At 40.2% G+C, this 18,211-nt stretch overlaps 2 protein-coding genes across 2 annotated transcripts; both read left to right on the plus strand.

Annotated features, from left to right (window-relative positions):
* Positions 1-649: 649 nt before the first annotated feature.
* On the plus strand, positions 650-10,573 carry mcrip1 (MAPK regulated corepressor interacting protein 1). Its single transcript, XM_082167848.1, has 5 exons — positions 650-755; positions 1,187-1,269; positions 6,760-6,875; positions 8,357-8,461; positions 9,771-10,573. The coding sequence occupies exons 2-5, from the start codon at positions 1,262-1,264 to the stop codon at positions 9,833-9,835; spliced, it is 294 nt and encodes a 97-aa protein (XP_082023974.1). The 5' UTR covers positions 650-755; positions 1,187-1,261; the 3' UTR covers positions 9,836-10,573.
* A 2,267-nt stretch (positions 10,574-12,840) lies between these two features.
* Positions 12,841-17,177, plus strand: alyref (Aly/REF export factor). Its single transcript, XM_082187096.1, has 6 exons — positions 12,841-13,211; positions 15,009-15,167; positions 15,248-15,395; positions 16,052-16,118; positions 16,210-16,411; positions 16,869-17,177. The coding sequence occupies exons 1-6, from the start codon at positions 12,960-12,962 to the stop codon at positions 16,881-16,883; spliced, it is 843 nt and encodes a 280-aa protein (XP_082043222.1). The 5' UTR covers positions 12,841-12,959; the 3' UTR covers positions 16,884-17,177.
* Positions 17,178-18,211: the final 1,034 nt, after the last annotated feature.

The following is an 18,211-nucleotide window of genomic DNA, read 5'->3' on the forward strand; positions in this document are numbered from 1 at the left end:
TTTATGATGAATAGATGCACTTTTATGATGGAGAGATGCACTTTTATGATGGATAGATGCACTTTTATGATGGATAAATGCAGTTTTATCATGGATAGATGCACTTTTATGGACTTCAAAACAGAAATAGCAATTCACTGCTATTATAAAGCTTGGAAGAGCCAGGACATTTTATATATATATATATATATTTATTTATATATGAAGAGTTCAGATGCAAAAGCCTCTAAGTGCCATCTGAAATTTTCTTCTACAATGATAATTTTTATCAAGCTCGTATATTTAAGTTCAGTAATTTCACTTAAATGACAATTAATAGGTCATTTTCATTGCCATTTAAGTGAAATTACTGAACTTAAATATACAAGCTTGATCAAAATGATCATTCTAGAAGAAAATTTCAGATGGCACTTAGAGGCTTTTACATCTGAACTCTTCATATATATATATATATATATATATATATATATATATATATATATATATAAATAACTCCGATCGTATTCGTCTGAAAGAAGAATGTCATGTAACGTTACACTTAGGATGGCTTGAGGATGAGTAAATCATGGGGTAATTTTCATTTTTGGGTGAACTATCCCTTTAAATAAAAAACACGTATTTTACCGCTGTTCGCGCATGCGCTTCTCGCTCGGCTTGTTCGGCTAACCCGGAAATAATTGGTTGGCATTAGCAACGTTTCGGCCGAGCCAGGCCTGAATACAGACATAGCAGAAGAAAGAGAAACAAACAGACAGGTTTGAAACTCTCAATTTATGCGTTTTCCATTGTGTGAACATTAGTCTGAATGTTTGGCGATGCATTCGCTGTGTATTCGCTCAGATTGCGTGTGAAGTCAGCATCAGTTTAAAGCTATGAAAACAATGCTAACACACTAGCTGCCAGTGTCTCATAAACAATAACAAACACTGAGTCACTGAATTACCTTTCGATCGTACCAGAAATATATTATCAACACAACTCATTATTTTATACTGTATATTGTACATCAAGATGTACATGTTACAGATATATGTAATTCATTGATGGAGCTGCTGCTCTGATCATATCAGTTAATAAACTCTGTGTGTCATTGATTTAGTGGATCTTTAACTTAAATGCAGTTTTGTGACAACTGATGTGTTTCATCTGAATTACTTTAATCTGACTGAAGTGTCTTTCCCCTTAGAAAACACACTGACGAACAGGCAAACTTCCCTGTTAAGCCTAATACTGAGATTGTGAGGCAAGAGACTATAACAGAATGACAAGGTAAAGTCATTAGTCCTTGCTCTGCTGATGAGACGCTTCACAACAAAGAGGGCAGTAAGGGTAAAATCTTTCCGTGGCAGGGGCAGCTGCCACCGGCGCCTGTCACTCGACCTGCCACCGCTATATGCGCCTGTCACTCGACCTGCCACCGCTATATGCGCCTGTCACTCGACCTGGCACGGGTATACTCGACTGTCCCGCAACCTGTCACTGGTATACTCGCCTGTCCCGCGACCTGTCACGGGTATATGCGGCTGTCCCGCGACCCGTCACGGCTATACTCGCCTGTCCCGCGACCCGTCACGGCTATTTGCGACTGTCCCGCCCCGCGACCTGTCACGGGTATACTCGACTGTCCCGCGACCTGTCACTGGTATGGGTATATATGCGGCTGTCCCGCGACCTGTCACGGCTATACTCGCCTGTCCCGCGACCCGTCACGGCTATTTGCGACTGTCCCGCGACCTGTCACGGGTATACTCGACTGTCCCGCGACCTGTCACTGGTATACTCGCCTGTCCCGCGACCCGTCACGGCTATATGCGATTGTCCCGCGACCCGTCACGGGTATACTCGACTGTCCCGCGACCTGTCACGGGTATATACACTCGACTGTCCCGCGACCCGTCACGGGTATACTCGACTGTCCCGCGACCTGTCACGGGTATACTCGACTGTCCCGCGACCTGTCACTGGTATACTCGCCTGTCCCGCGAACTGTTACGGGTATATGCGGCTGTCCCGCGACCTGTCACGGGTATATGCGGCTGTCCCGCGATCTGTCACGGCTATACTCGCCTGTCACTCGACCCGTCACGGCCAGGGGCGGCGCCAGAGATTTTTTTTGTGCTGGGGGTGCTAGATCATTGACAGGGGGAGCTGCCTGTAGCCTATATAAATGAGCAAAACTTGCCCACTAAATATTTAATATTCAATTATTTTAATGACCACAATTAAAGTTTTAATTTTATTAAATTGAACAAGCGCAACATTCTGCATTCAATCAAATATAAAATATGTATTATTAATAATAATAATAATAATGTTATTTCAACATAATATCTCGTTATTCCGACATAATATGTGTGCGTGCAACAAGCGAGATTTTTATTAATAAACTAGTGCTGCAAATATGAAGTTGACGATCGCCATATTCGTAGTGAACGCGCCAATTAGGCCTAGAGAGAAATGCACATAATGGATTACATAATCATAGAGGAGCCTTCTTTTCCTTTTGAATTATTTCGTTTAAAGACATTTCAAGCTTTGTTTTATTTGATGTATTTCTCATGTCTGTGTGAGGCATACACTGAGTTTCGTTAAGTTAGGATGAGATGCGCTCCAGTTAACGTGCAATGCAAGTGACCGCGCGGGCGCCTCCATGATTATAGTGTCCGTTATATGCTTCCTATTACTTATTAAATCAGATTCCAGGCAATTGGTTGATGAAAAATTGATTAAAATTAAGATACAATTTATACAAAACGAAATTCACTTTAAAGAAAGGCTTTCTACAAAACAAAATTGAATGAAGTCAAAATCATGTCTGACCCGCTCCATGTCTCTCGATATATTGCGCATATCTTACTCGTGCTGTTCACTTTTCTTAAATCAACATAAATGGAAAAAAAATAATACTATAATATTTTAACAAATATGAAACTACATCCGCTTATTTAATGGCTACAATAGTAGGCATATAGACTCTCTATTTGTACAAATTGCTGTACATTCATTTAGCCTAATTCTGAATTTTGCACGTCAAGTTGAAAGACATTTGTTCAAATCAAGTTCATGGATAATTGTGCGTGCATTTATTAATCATTATGATACTAAAATCATAACAAAGTAGGCTATGCTATGTACAAAAATCAGATATGAACGCAACGTTTAATTACACGTTAAGCATTTTCCTCCCATAGAAAACCATTATAAGAACGCTTAATGTGGCTTAATGCAGATTAGAATCTCCCCATTATGTCGAAATAACGATTTATTATGTCAAAATAAGACTTCTTATGTCGAAATAACGAGATATTATTTCTTAAAAATGCGGTTCAGGGCTTCCATAGAATACAGCCAAAATATAATTGCTTCCAGAAATTATTTTTGGGGGTGCTATCGGGGTGCTTTGGTCTTTCTTGGGGGTGCTGAAGCACCTAGCCTACCACCCACGGTCACGGGTGCGGCTGTCCCGCGACCCGTCACCTACTCCTGTCACTCGACCTGTCACAACTTTACTCACCTGTCACGGCTATATTCGCCTGTCACTCGACCTGTCACATATACGCGCCTGTCCCGCGACCCGCCATCACGGCTATGGTCCCGCGACCCGTCACGGCTATGCGCGCCTGTCACTCACGGTTAAATAAAGATGTCTTGGGCTAGTTGTAATTCTACATGTAGCCTACACAATATAGTAGTAGGCTAGGCTTAGCCTAATAATAATTATAATAATACCAATAATAATATTGATAATGATGATAATAATAATAATAATAATAATAATAATAAATAATAATAATCATAGGCTATATCAAGCCAACCTCGCATGCTATCTTAAGGTAAACTTGCACTAGCTACTGTTGGACTGAGACGTTAGTCACGGCCAAGCTATTGTAGCCTATACAATATTTTGTAATTCAAAGGATATTCAAAAGATTTCAAGTCAGAAAGATTTCAAAATCACATCGATTTCGTAACTGCGCCACCTATTGGTCGAAAGTGATAGCCTACCATTTACCATCTTATAAGTTAGGTATGATTTTTCAGCAATTTGCCCAAAATCCTCTAATTGCTGGTTGCAGTTGGTCTGTTGGCAGTCTTCTCGTCTGCTTTTCAAATCTTGCCTAAACAGTGTTACATTTTAATGACAAAAAAACAAAAAAACAAAAACAAAAAAAAAAACATTCAGAATCGGGATGCGGTTTCCAGGTCAACTTTGTTTTTTTAACAGTAACTTCGGGTCACGTGACACACACAAACAGTGGTTCGACTTCGAGTGAGAGGCGCATTTAAAGCTCATGGGACGCAAGGCAGATGCATACAGCCGTGACGGGTCGAGTGGTAAGCGCTTATAGCCGTGACGGGTCGCGGGACAGCCGCGTATAGCTGTGACGGGTCGCTGGACAGGCGAGTATAGCCGTGACGGGTCGCGGGACAGCCGCGTATAGCTGTGACGGGTCGCTGGACAGGCGAGTATAGCCGTGACGGGTCGCGGGACAGCCGCGTATAGCTGTGACGGGTCGCTGGACAGGCGAGTATAGCCGTGACGGGTCGCGGGACAGCCGCGTATAGCTGTGACGGGTCGCTGGACAGGCGAGTATAGCCGTGACGGGTCGCGGGACAGCCGCGTATAGCTGTGACGGGTCGCTGGACAGGCGAGTATAGCCGTGACGGGTCGCTGGACAGGCGAGAATAGCCGTGACGGGTCGCGGGACAGCCGCGAATAGCCGTGACAGGCGCGTATAACCGTGACAGGTCGAGTGACAGGCGCATATAGCGGTGGCAGGTCGAGTGACAGGCGCAGATAGCGGTGGCAGGTCGAGTGACAGGCGCATATAGCGGTGGCAGGTCGAGTGACAGGCGCATATAGCGGTGGCAGGTCGAGTGACAGGCGCATATAGCGGTGGCAGGTCGAGTGACAGGCGCATATAGCGGTGGCAGGTCGAGTGACAGGCGCCGGTGGCAGCTGCCCCTGCCACGGAAAGATTTTACTCCCTCTCAAAGAGGGATGTATTTTAATATTAAGATATATTCATTGTTGATTAGACAGCAAACACAATTGGTAAACGATGGACTCTTTTCATAGACTGTGATAGTATGTTTCCACAGGCATTTGTATTTTAATTTTTAATAATGTACATTTATAACAAAGTACTTTGTCTTTTATTATCTGGCCATAGTTTGGGGTCAGTATGATTTTTTTTAATGTTTTTGTGAGCCTCGGTGAGCAGAAGAGACTTCTTTCAAAAACATATAAAAAAAAAAATTCATAATGATTCCAAACTTAAACGTGTAACATACAAAACAAACAAACTATTGAACGCTTCTGCAAGTGTTTCTGATAAACCGGCTCTGAGGTAATGATGGTAAACTGGACATTTCTCTTTCTGTTGTTATAAGTCCCTCTGTGTTTCTTTTCCTGTGTTGAAAAGTTGTGGAAACTTTCAAATGGGAACGCATTAATCATGTTATCTGTTGTCTCCCATTCGCCTCTATGGACGTTTCTATCATGACTTCTGCGAACCCCGGAAATGTGCAACTTAGGCTTCATATTCAAATGTCAAACTACTGTAAAAGCAGCTTCCCGCTGGATTTAACTTTTCACAGTTTCAGGGAATAGGTTTCATTTGAACATCTTGACATGCGTTGCATTTCTTAAGGGGCCGTTTACATGACAACGCTCTCAACTAAAAACTGAAAACTTTATATGCGTATTAGCCGTTCACTCATTTACACGACAAAGCCGTTTTGGGCGCTTGTAAACGCAAACTTTTGAAAATAGGTTTCACAGTGCAAGTTTTTGAAAACGACACCCTTACTGTGTAAACTACTCTGTGTAAACTACTAAAATGTGAATTTGTCTGTGTAGTTTCTTTACAATGTGACATCGCCATCTACTGGCCTGGCATGAATAATACAGTGATTCTATTCGTTTTCATGGATCTTTGTGAACGGGGATCGTTTTGATAACATTGTCATCTGTATGCAAAAACCTTTTCTGATTTTAGAGCATCGTTGTAATGTAAACGTTCCCTAAACCTCGGGAAAAAGTGCTTTTTAATACTACACACAAAATAAATGAGTGGAAGTGAAAAAAAAAAACACACTAGTATATACAGTACAGGCCAAAAGTTTGGAAACATTACTATTTTTAATATTTTTGAAAGAAGTTTCTTCTGCTCATCAAGCCTGCATTTATTTGATCAAAAATACAGAAAAAAAAAGTAATATTGTGAAATATTATTACAATTTAAAATAGTTGGTTTTCAATTTATTATACTTTAAATTATCATTTATTTCTGTGATGCAAAGCTGAATTTTCAGGATCATTACTCCAGTCTATCACATGAGCAGCAGAACTGTGTCCAACACTCATAATAAATCATCATATTAGAATGATTTCTAAAGGATCATGTGATAGACTGGATGTCACATGTGACACTGAAGACTGGAGTAATGATCCTGAAAATTCAGCTTTGCATCACAGAAATAAATGATAATTTAAAGTATAATAAATTGAAAACCAACTATTTTAAATTGTAATAATATTTCACAATATTACTTTTTTTTTCTGTATTTTTTATCAAATAAATGCAGGCTTGATGAGCAGAAGAAACTTCTGTCAAAAACATTAAAAATAGTAATGTTTCCAAACTTTTGGCCTGTACTGTATGTGGCTAGATGCTAGAAGTACAGTTCCTCAGTTTCATAAAGCATCTTGTCATAATTAAGCATCTTATTCAATGTTTTGTGTGTGTTTTCCAGCTCCTCCACCCCTAGAATGCACACGTACAAGAGGACGTCCAGCCCTCGATCGCCAACGAATACAGGAGAGCTTTTCACACCAGCACATGAAGAAAATGTGCGCTTCATTCATGACAGTAAGACTGATGCACACGACACACACCTTTATAGCTGAGCACCATTTTCACCTTGAAAGCGTGTGATTCCCAGGCCTGAGAGCATCACTGAAACTACAAAATCTATCAAAAGCACTGGAATATATCATTTTTATTGTAGTAAATGCCGTTCTTCGTCAAATTTTCGTTCTTCGTCAAATATTAAAGATTAAGTGGACATGTGAATTAAATGTCGTTAAGCCAATATTAAAGGAGGATTTGATCTGCTGTAAAGTGTAACAACACCAGGCCGTTGCCTCTGCAGGCATGTGTTATAATACATAATGTGCATAAGTTGATTGTTTATGTTTTGTATATTATGTATTTTAAAGCTGCCGTCGGCAACATTTTTTTGATCATATTCAGTGTAATCGACACTATAATCCGACAGAACAACATAAATAAGGTGGTTTTAGAAAAAAACCCGAGCTTCTAACTCCACCTGGAGCGTGTTATTTGTTTTGCAAAAATCCAGCGCTCCCGCTTCATCAGGTCCAATCAGCGCAGGGGGGTGTGAGATCTGACTGTCAATCACAGGTCGTGCACACGCCACAGATCCCCCCTCACTCGCGCACGTTAATATCACATGCACACGCCACGCCTGAAGTTCGCCTGGAGATTGCATGAAGCGTGATGGCGGAGAGAAAATCTACTAAAAAGCTTCCAATTCCTCGGATATTGCTATCTATGGATAGATTAGCCAGGGCAGCCTACCTCCGAGTCCATGGTGTTGATAGATGCTGAAGAGACGGACGCGTTCACAGAAAATCAGGTACACACGCACAGTGACGCACTGACGAGCACGACCTCGATGGGAGGGTGCTCGCTGGTAGTGGGGAGGGGCATGAGAGTTGTAAACATTCAAAATTTTGGCTAATCGACCCAATCTGCCAGACTTACCGACGGCAGCTTTAACCGTGTTGTTCTATGAAACCATATGATTACTTGCTTTTGACTCTTTATTTGAACCAAATGTTATTGCCTCATTGCTAATATATATGTATTTTACGTTTAAGGCTTAGGTCTATGTTGAGATCTATTTTAATTACCACAAAAATATCCGATTACTCGATTAATGGACAAAATAATCGTCAGATTACTTGATTACCAAAATAATCATTAGTGACAGCCCGTATAGCACTTTATACAATAGAGTGCTTTAACACAAGCAGCTTTACACTATTAAACATGAAAAACAGTGTCAGTGTTGATTTCAATTAGAACTACAAGTTTCTATTGTATAGTAAAAAAAATCTGTAAAATATTTTTCTCTACAAAAAATAGAAAACGTGTGGCAGAAAAAGTTTGGGAACCACTGATTTATTGATCAAACTTTACAAAATAATTTTAAAAAATCCTTATATGCAAGTCATGGAAATTCATTGGCCAAAAAGAGTAGGAGCTCTTGATTTCAAGACTTAAATGTTGTTGTAATGCTGCTTTTTTGTGTGTTTTCTTTCCAGCATGGCTTTGTGTTTTGAGAGACATTAAATCCCCACAAAATAGTGAACGCAATGATCGTGGACCACAGGAGTATGTGGAGAAAAACCCAAATCCCAACCTACATTGTAAGTTTGTTTTCAAGGAAAAGTTCCTCAAATTACAATAGAGTCAAATCAACCAAATTTCAGGAGCTTCCCCGTTTTTTTTTCTGAAGAAAGACAAACATAAATAGTGATGAAAGCCAATATATTAAATATAATAGCTGTATATTTATTGAGTAATCCACTGTTTTGTCGAGGGGGTCAAAATGACAATTTTCACCTGAGATTTGGAGCCAGAAATTACAGGAGGGTAAAACGACTTTAGAAAGACGACAGCATCATTATTTTATTATTACACAGAGATTGTTTGGTCTGTTGGTAAAATCGGTTGACTTTAGCAATTTTTGTTTAATTTTATGCCAACAGTGACAGTTCAAAAAGGGCAAAAGGCACGACGTCTTGTGTTTTTTGCCTCAAGTTTGCATGCCTGTAACTCAAGAAGTATTAAAGATATCTTGATATCCTTTTAGATTCTGGTTCTTAACAAACTTTCCATTTGTTGTCTTCATTTTAAAGGCCCAATATGATGCGATCCCAGAGATATAGAGATCTAAACGTGGCTCGGTGAGTAAATTGGTCTATTGTTCACATTTTCATTGGTTCAAAAACCGAATGTGGGTCACTTTTAGAGTGACAGGCATCTCAACTTTGGGAAAGGGATATTTGTGGCACTCAGACATGCTCTATGCAATTGTGTTGATAGAAAAACACGAGATACATTTCTAGTTTCAACTTTATTTGTTGTTCAGATATTCCTCTTTAAAAGAAAAAGAGCATCAGATCAAATATCAAAGTGACCCACATTTGGTTTTTGACCACTGAAAATGTGTATTATTGACCAATTTACTCATGGAGCCGCATTGAGATCTCAATATCTCTGGGAGTTTATCATATGGGGCCTTTAAAATGAAGGAACGTTAATTAAGAATGAGAATATTAAAGGATATTAAGATATCTTTAATACTACTTGAGTTACAGGCATGATTTTTGCCCTTTTTGAACTGTCTCCATTCGCATAAAATAAAACAAAGATTGCTAATAGACCTTCCAATCTCTGTGTAATAATAAAATAATGATGCTGTCGTCTTTCTAATTTTAACCCCTCCTGTAATTTGTCTCCAAATCTGAAATTTGTCATTTGGACCATCCTCGACAAAACAGTGGATTACTCAGTAAATACACAACCATTACATTTAATCATTTGTCTTTCTTCTTCATTTATGTATTTCTTTTGCCAGAAATGTTTAGTTTTTTTCCCCATTTATGCAGACAAAGTTAATGGCTTGTTTTTAAATGGGTCAACTTCATTTCTTGTCTATCGTCTCTCTCTCAGCTTTTATCCCAGTGGACCTGAGTGACCTTAAGAAGAGGAACACACAAGACTCCAAGAAGTCTTAGACCATTCCCTCTCTTTCTGATCCAGCAGTTTTTTTGTCCTCCCTTTTACATTCGGGACATTTTTACTCTCTCAGTCTTCTGTCGGCCAACAAAGAGCCAGGAGCCGGGATATTGGGCCACCCTCCTCCAGAAAGCTTCTCTCTTCTCTGCCTCATGGACCCGTGTCTGGACTTACAGGCTGACGTCTATTTATGAGTCGCGGTTTAAGAGCCGTTTGAGTGGCCATTCCCTGTTTATCATGCTCATCCGGGCTCTCTGATCTTGCTTTTTTTTTTTGCAGATGGGAAAATAACAGACTTGTTTCAGGATCTTTTTTCTTTCTCCATTGGTTTTGTCTAGATTCTTCTTCATTTGCATTTTTTTGATGGTGAGATGACGAACGGGAAAGGCACGGAACAGTTAAACTGTTGGAGCGACTCTGCACGAACTCTCTCTAAATGGGATGCAGTCCTGGGATTTACTCCTTTTTTTAAACCATCTTCATCTCCCGCAGAGGAGCGACTGACTGACTGACTGTTGAGTTAGTAGATTCATAGATCGATCGATCGATCGATTAGAAGAATTAGAAAGCTTTGTCTGATTGGACTGGTAAGTTTGGGTCGGCAAATATTTTTAGTAGATGTACCGCCATTTTTAACTATATAATTCGATTCCTTCAAGAACTATTAGTAGGCTTTTCCACATCTTTTCGTTCCCAGGCTTTAAAATAAAATGAAAATAAAGGTTACTTTTATGTTATCTCAGCCTCTCTGCATTGTGTTTATATCCTGGAGGTTTGTCTGTTGACTTTGTATGCTTTTCTGTAATGTAAAAGCATGAATGTTTAGCAGATATATATGCGTTTTGTAAATATCCAATCCTTCTTTTCTGGAAATGATTCGTAAATCCTCTCGCACACATCTTCTAATCTAAGAAAACACTCTTTAGGATTCACACTTATAACAAAATCATGGTTCATGTCTCTGACTAAAACATTTAAATTTCTTTAAGAAAAAAAAAAGGATGAATCATTTTGAGATGAGTGAAATGAGGAAGGACTGGGAAAGCCTAAAATGAACTTTTATTGACAAATGTTTCAGTTGCCCTATCCATAAATCCAGCCATCTGCATTTGAGACTCATTTAGGGAGGATCTAGGTTTTATTAAGCCATAATGTTTGGTGATTTATATTATCTTCCTTTTTTTGGAGGCTAGTGATCGTGATTCTGCAGATAATATGAACGTAAATCCTTCTCAAAAGCCCTGGTTAAACATATCACAAGTCCCTTATGTTTATGTTTTTCATATATACTATGCATTTTGTGGGGACACACTCCTTGTCAGTATTTGTTTATTAAAAAAGAAACACTGGCGTTTTTAATATATTAAGTTAAATTAGTTTGTTATTTGGGTGTTTCAGACATGAAACATAGTGAGGATAAATCATTTCAGGGAAAATGAACAAAGTTTATTCAAACATCCCATTTTATGGCTTTTGTCCCAAAAAAAATCCAGCAAAATAAAAATATTGCAGAATCTACTAAATGTATGCCTTTAGAATGGGTCCTTGTCTAAATGTGATGATGTGATTAAAAACATTAAGTGAATACTTTGAAAATAGAGCAAATATCAATGGTCAATTAAAATTGGATATATAATATATAAATGTATATAGTGGTTATTCTCATTCATAAAAACTAATTTTAGTGAGGCTAACAATTAGTATATTTACTTTGATATATATGTGTGTGTGTGTACATATATAGATAGATAGATATATATATATATACTAGTTTGGAAAGGTCGAAAACCAATTTGCCTAAATAGTTCAGTCATTTTAAGCCAAAATTGGGGTCAACCTAGGACAAAAACCTAGAGCAAACTCAACTGATTTTGTATCCTCAATATGTCCTGAGTAAGAAAAGAAAAAGTCCCGAAGAATCCCATTAGGGGGAAGTTTAGAAAAAGACCCAAACACACCCCATTCATACGCCTATTCAATCTTTTATCACGTGAATAGGGGAAAAAAAGTTAATTACTTGCATCAAGACAAACAAAAAATGTATTACAAGTTTTTTGAAATTGTTTGTTAACATGGGCAAACAGTGCATAATCTAATTACGTATGTGCTAATTTGCATAAATACCACAACAGATCCAAACATTGGGTCTAGCCAGGAGAAAATATGTCTTGTTGAATCTTGTTGAGACTTAATGTTAAGGTCTGAACGGAACCCATTTAGGCTAGCCGTGAGCATTAATACATAGAGGCAGGAAGAAGTACTTTAGAAACCAGCCTTTATTAATGATTATTGCAGAGATGGGGTTTGGGGCTGGGTCTGTGGGACTGTTTCTGGGGGAAGAACAGGAGACAAGGGTAAGGGGGAATGCAGAAGACAAAAGGTTGGTCAAATAAAATGTGAACCCCCAGAAGCAGTCAAAACATGTTTATCCTATTCACGTGATAAAAGAATGAATAGGCGTATGAATAGGGTATATTTGGGTCTTTTTGGGGCCTTTATATATATAAAATGACTGGACTAAAAAAGTCAGTGTGAAAATCATAACTCTCACACTAACTCGTAATATTTTTGAAGAAAATCTACAACGTTGAGTCTCGCGTTGCTATTAAATCATAATGAACGATCAATGGTCTTGATTAAAATTGCACCTAGATATAATATCCATGTATATAGTGGTTATTCTCATTCATAAAAACGGTAATTTTGTTAGTGAGGCTTACTATTATTAGTATATTTTACATTTCGACGACTTTGGAAAGCTCGAAAACCAATACGCCTGAATGAAAGTCAGTGAGAAAATCAAAACTCTTACACTAACTTATAACATTTTGAAAGAAAATCTACAGCATTGAGTCCATAGACTGTAAAAAAAAGTTGTTTTTAAATCATAAATAAATAAACACCGCTTTCCTGCGCGTGAGGAATTTAAACCGGAAGCGCTCGTTTCGCAGATTTACGTCATCAGCGTTCCCGCTATAAATGCGTCACCCGGCGCGAGCACGTCCGTGTTGTTTCTTTCCTCTCTTGTGAGCGAGCGGTAGCGCAGGGGCAGTGTAGTACATCAAACGTGCTGTTTTTTTGTTTTAGTTGACTTAAGTGTTTAGCATTAACAAAGGCCAGGCGATGGCAGACAAGATGGATATGTCCTTAGACGACATTATAAAGCAAAACCGGCAGCGCGGAGGCGGCGGCGGGCGCGGCGGGAGAGGAGGCCGCGGGGGCCGCGCAGGAACAGGCGCCCGAGGAGGAGGCGGCGCCGGCGGACGGCTCGGAAATACAGGCGGAGGCTTTGGAGGCCGCGGCGGGGGATCGGGCCCCATGAGGAGCCGCCAGAACCTGAGCCGCGGAAGAAGCAGACCTACGCCGTACAGCAGGGTAGGAGAAAGCGGAGAAAAATCACGGGCGCATCCACATGCCAGTGGATGAAGCCCCGTTTTTATCTTTCTAGGCTGCCAGCAAACATGGCGGCGAGCTCGTGCCCCTGGAGCTTCTCTGGGAGTGTAGTTCGGGGAAGCTCGTTAGATGTATATTGTGCATAATGTGTTCTCTCCCTAAGTTCTCTTGCCCTTCGTGTGAGCATCAAACCCCGTGGGTCGTGAAGAAGCGTGTGTGTCTCTCCTATTCATCCATCCAGAGGCCGTCGACGCCATTTTGAGGACGGCGGATGCCTTTCATTGAGCCTAACCTTTCTTTGTGTTCGACAACATCAGTCTTCACGTGGTCTGCCTTCAGATGATTGAAGATTCTACTTTTTTTTCCCTTTTTTTGGTGCATTAAAGCCCAGCTTTAAGAAGGCCTTTCCTCCTCGGTGGAATTCGGCTTTGTTTTTTGTTTTTGGGAGGGGTTTCATGGTCCAGTATCATTTTAAAGCAGAAAGATAAGTTACATAGTGCTGGAGCCGTACGGGATAAACGGACCTTGGCCATCTTTGTCCGGGAATTAAAGGAGGGTCACCTCTTCTAATTTATTAGTTTGAGCTTTTAGTGAGGGCTTTGTTTATTTAAAAGCACGTCAAAATGGCGTGGGCTCAAAATGGACGCTCCATCATGGACACTTTCGGTCTCCTCGTTTTCACCGTGTGTTTTGGACTTTACTGTGCCGCTCCTCACCGGAGACCAGTGGATCGTCCACATCCACCTAACGGAGGCCTGCTGGGATTCGTTTGGATGAACGGCAAGAGACTCTTGGGGGTTGCTGGTAGCTAGCTTGCTACCAAAGGGGGGTGGTGGGAAGTTACTGAGGGGAATACTGGTGTTTGAAACAATAGGCTACCATTGGTTCACTTGTTGTTAACCTGCTCTTGTAAAACTGTTATTGCATGTACATTTATTTGAATTAACCCTCTGGTTTTACTTTTGATGCTAAGCGGTCAAAACTATAAGCATAACTGTTTAAGTGAAATTAGATTTTTTTTGTGTATTTTGAGTTGATACTACACTATTCCTATAAGTTATGCACAATTTATTTTCATCCCTTAGAAAAAATAACCACGATTGTACCACAAAAAAAAAAACACGGTTATTGGAATTCAACCATGATTATTACAGTTGTTTGCTACACTAACCATAGTTTAAACATGGTATTTGTAATACTTGTTATATACACTTACTATACTAAAACCATGGTTAACTTTAATGAGGGATATAAAATGCTACTATAAGTGGTTAAAAGTATAATGCTCTGTATTTCTTAGTTGCTTTATTTTATATTGATATCATTTTCAAAGAATATAGACCTTGTCAGACTACGTTGTGGCTGATTTGCTGGTTTTACCCCCTCAATTTGTTTAGTTTCCCATGATTTGATCATGAGCAATTTTTTTTCTCTCCCCATATTCCAAGAGTTTAATTTCTTAAACCGTTTTTTTGTTGGTCTAAAACAACCACAGAGCACCAGAGGGTTAAGTTTGCCTCCACTGAGATCGAGTGATTTGCACATCCATCCAGTAGAGTTAGAAACATGACTTGAACTCTGTTTCCGGAGCTGGCATGGTTTACTTGTTTGTAGTGATGGGGTGGGCAGGGATTTCTGGAAATGGCAGTGAGCGCACTGGGTGTCCCTGGCCTTGTTGAAGCGGAGCCCCCTGCTTGCCCCAACACCCAGCCGAGTGGACTGTCAGTGACAGACTGGGGACCCGAAGTCAGCAGGTGCGTTCTCTCTCATCTGTTGCAGCCCAAGCAGCTCCCAGACAAGTGGCAGCATGACCTGTTCGACAACGGTTACAGTGCGAACGCTGGCGGCGGCGGTGGAGGCGGCGGAGCGGGCGTGGAGACGGGAGGAAAACTCCTCGTGTCCAATCTTGACTTCGGCGTCTCTGATGCAGACATTCAGGTAGATGTCGGTTCATAAGTGCATGTCTTTGAGAAATTGGGTTGTTTCTGCAGCTTATGTTTGGTTTGTGTTCGCTACAGGAGCTCTTCGCAGAATTCGGCACTCTAAAGAAAGCAGCGGTACATTACGATCGGTCGGGACGCAGCCTTGGCACTGCGGACGTTCACTTCGAGAGGAAAGCAGACGCCCTGAAAGCCATGAAGCAGTACAACGGTGTTCCCCTTGATGGTAAGTGTGCATCCTACAAGCTCCATTAGTACCTTTTTTATACAGGCCCTGATATACTTGCTAAGTTGTTTTTGATCTTCGCTTTGGGGTAAAGTTTGAAATACCTCTGCTTATACTGTTAGCGAACACCCTGATGCCGTCCGCACTGCTGAGAGTGGCGTTCAAATGTATGTAAAATGTGCTGCGCACTTTCCTCTCAATAACAAAATAAACATGCAGTAAAAATGACAGTGGCGAGAAAACGGCAGTTAAAGGGATAGTTCACCCATAATTCACTCGCCCTCGAGCCATCCTAGGTTTATGACTTTATTCTCTCAGCCAAACAGGCAGAGGTATATTTAATAAATGTCTTGGTGCTTCCAAGTTTTATAATGGGATTGAATGGTAATCCATACGACCCAAGGTGGTTAATAAAGGCCTTCTGACGCAAGGCGTTTGTGTAAGAATCCATATCTATAACTTTGTAAACCCTAATCACTGGGTAACTAAAACTTCGTATTGGCCTGATTTTGCTCAATGATGTCACAAGTTTGTTCGATTTCGCTTTAAGTGTATCCGAGCCTTTAGAAGGGATTTCTTATCCAATAATCTTGAGTCATGGGAAAGATTGTTTGAGTTAGGCAGCAGTTTTCAGTTGTGTATACTCTCTCTTTTAGGTCGCCCAATGAACATTCAGCTTGTTACATCACAGATTGATGCACAGAGGCGGACTCCGATGCAGGGGTAAGCATAAAAAAACAAAAATGGGTTTGGTCTCTTGCCTTGTATTTTCTAATGTTTCCGGTGCCTGAATTTGTTCTTTCCTTCCCAACAGTCTCAATCGTGGAGGTGGCGGCATGAACAGAAACCGAATCGGAAGCTTTGGCACACAGAAAGGTCGTGGGGGACGTGGAGGCGGTGGTGGAGGAGGCGGTGGAGGATCCAGAGGTCGTGGTCGAGGCGGTCGTGGTGGCAGCAGCAAACAGCAGCTCTCCGCTGAAGAGCTCGACGCCCAGCTAGATGCCTACAATGCCAGGGTGTGTTGATGCATTCAGAGAGGCTTTTAAAATCAGGGTTCTCACGGGTCCTTAAGTTTGTGAATCAGAAATTTACGGACTGCAAAGTGCTTATTTTATATTCGTATTCAAAAATAATATTCCCTCTGGTCTGCTAATGTGTTATTTTGCCAACACTTGGTGGCCTATGCATACTAGCTTGCTTGATTTGCGTTAGATGCGTGCATTTACACGTTACATATTTCCTGCGTGAGGTACTTTGTGTTGTACGTTGCCATGACATGCTACTGCAATGGTACCTTAACGTTTGTTCAACACAACAAATGTGTCCCCACATTAAGTCCTTGAATTTGAGGGTATTGGGCCTGGAAAGTCCTTGAATTTGAAGTTAACCAAGGTGTGTGAACCCTGTAAAATGTGCCTTTTTTACGTCAAATCTGGTACTAATCTCCTTTTGCTTTCTCTGTCCCTCTAACAGATGGATACCAGCTAAATACCAACACATTAAGCTACGTTCCCCGCTGTTCCAACATGGGAAGAGTGGTCATCGTTGTAATAGCTTTGAACATGCCGGATGTTTTACACACGTCTTCAGAAGTGATTTAAATTTGTGTAACAGACTCTCTCCTTTTAAAATGCTTGTTTTTTTACCTACTTTGTTTTATTTTTGTTTTCAATTTTTTTTGAGAAAACCTGGTTGGACTGTAGGATTTTAAGGGGATGTTCTTATCTTTAACCATCCTTGTGTAGATCATTGAAATAAAAAACCTGCAGTATTTAGTAACCACATGATGTCTCTGCTTTCTCCTCATGCACATTTTGCACTTAATCACAATAGAGAATTGCAAACACTAGTCAATCATTAGTTTATTCAGCTTTTGAGGTGTACAAATGAATTGACAAAGCACACTACTCCTGCCTTCCACTAGATGTCTACATTTATCTTTTGCCTTTATGATTGAATGTAACATGCTTTTGTAAGAGTTAAATTAGTTATATGGGTATTGTAACCCCTTTAAAAGCTACAATGTTTTGGTCTAAGTGTCAGTTGCTACACAATTAATGGCAAGAAGCTTTAAGAACATTTGTCTTTTACAAATGTGATTAATACCAGGTTATTGTAAGTTTTGCAGTTACATCTGTTTTTAAAGTCACATGCCCCTTTCCTGAAACTCCGCCATTCATGAAATGTAAGAACTAGGCACATGAATGATTTTAATACAGGTTTCTGATTGCTAGGAGTAATGTGTGAAATGCTACTAACAAATAATCTAATACCAGTATGAAATGTGTATATCTCATTATATTGTAGCTTATTTAATGGAGAGCTTGGTTAATCAGGCAGATAAGAGACCATTAATTACCACTTTTTATTGAACAAATGCCATTGCATGTAGACAAATTTATCAAATTGTTTCGAGAACATACATAGACACTGGTGGTTTTACAGGTTTATCGAGATCGCCGCCTAGTAGCGAATTTTCGAAACGGTTATGAAGTAAAGCCTCGTTAACTGAGATCACGTGACTTTGGCAGTTTGATTCGCGCTCCGGATCACAGGTTCAAAACAATGATTCGGATCAGTAACGTTTACGTTAATATAATAGCGATGTATGACACGACACACATCTAAATGCACAAATAAACTACAACGTGACACCTTAGAAAACGAGAAAAACAGGCTGCTATTGTATTAATCTCCACGGATTCATTTCCAACACTTTGTTTCGTTTGAGCTCGAAAAGAACAACGAGGCGGGTGTTGTTGCGCATGCGCAGAAAGCGTCAGGCGCGTGACGGTATTCCCCAGAGGTGGGAGTAA

Source organism: Leuciscus leuciscus, assembly GCF_965113295.1.
Source record: "Leuciscus leuciscus genome assembly, chromosome: 1".
Lineage (NCBI taxonomy): Eukaryota > Metazoa > Chordata > Actinopteri > Cypriniformes > Leuciscidae > Leuciscus > Leuciscus leuciscus.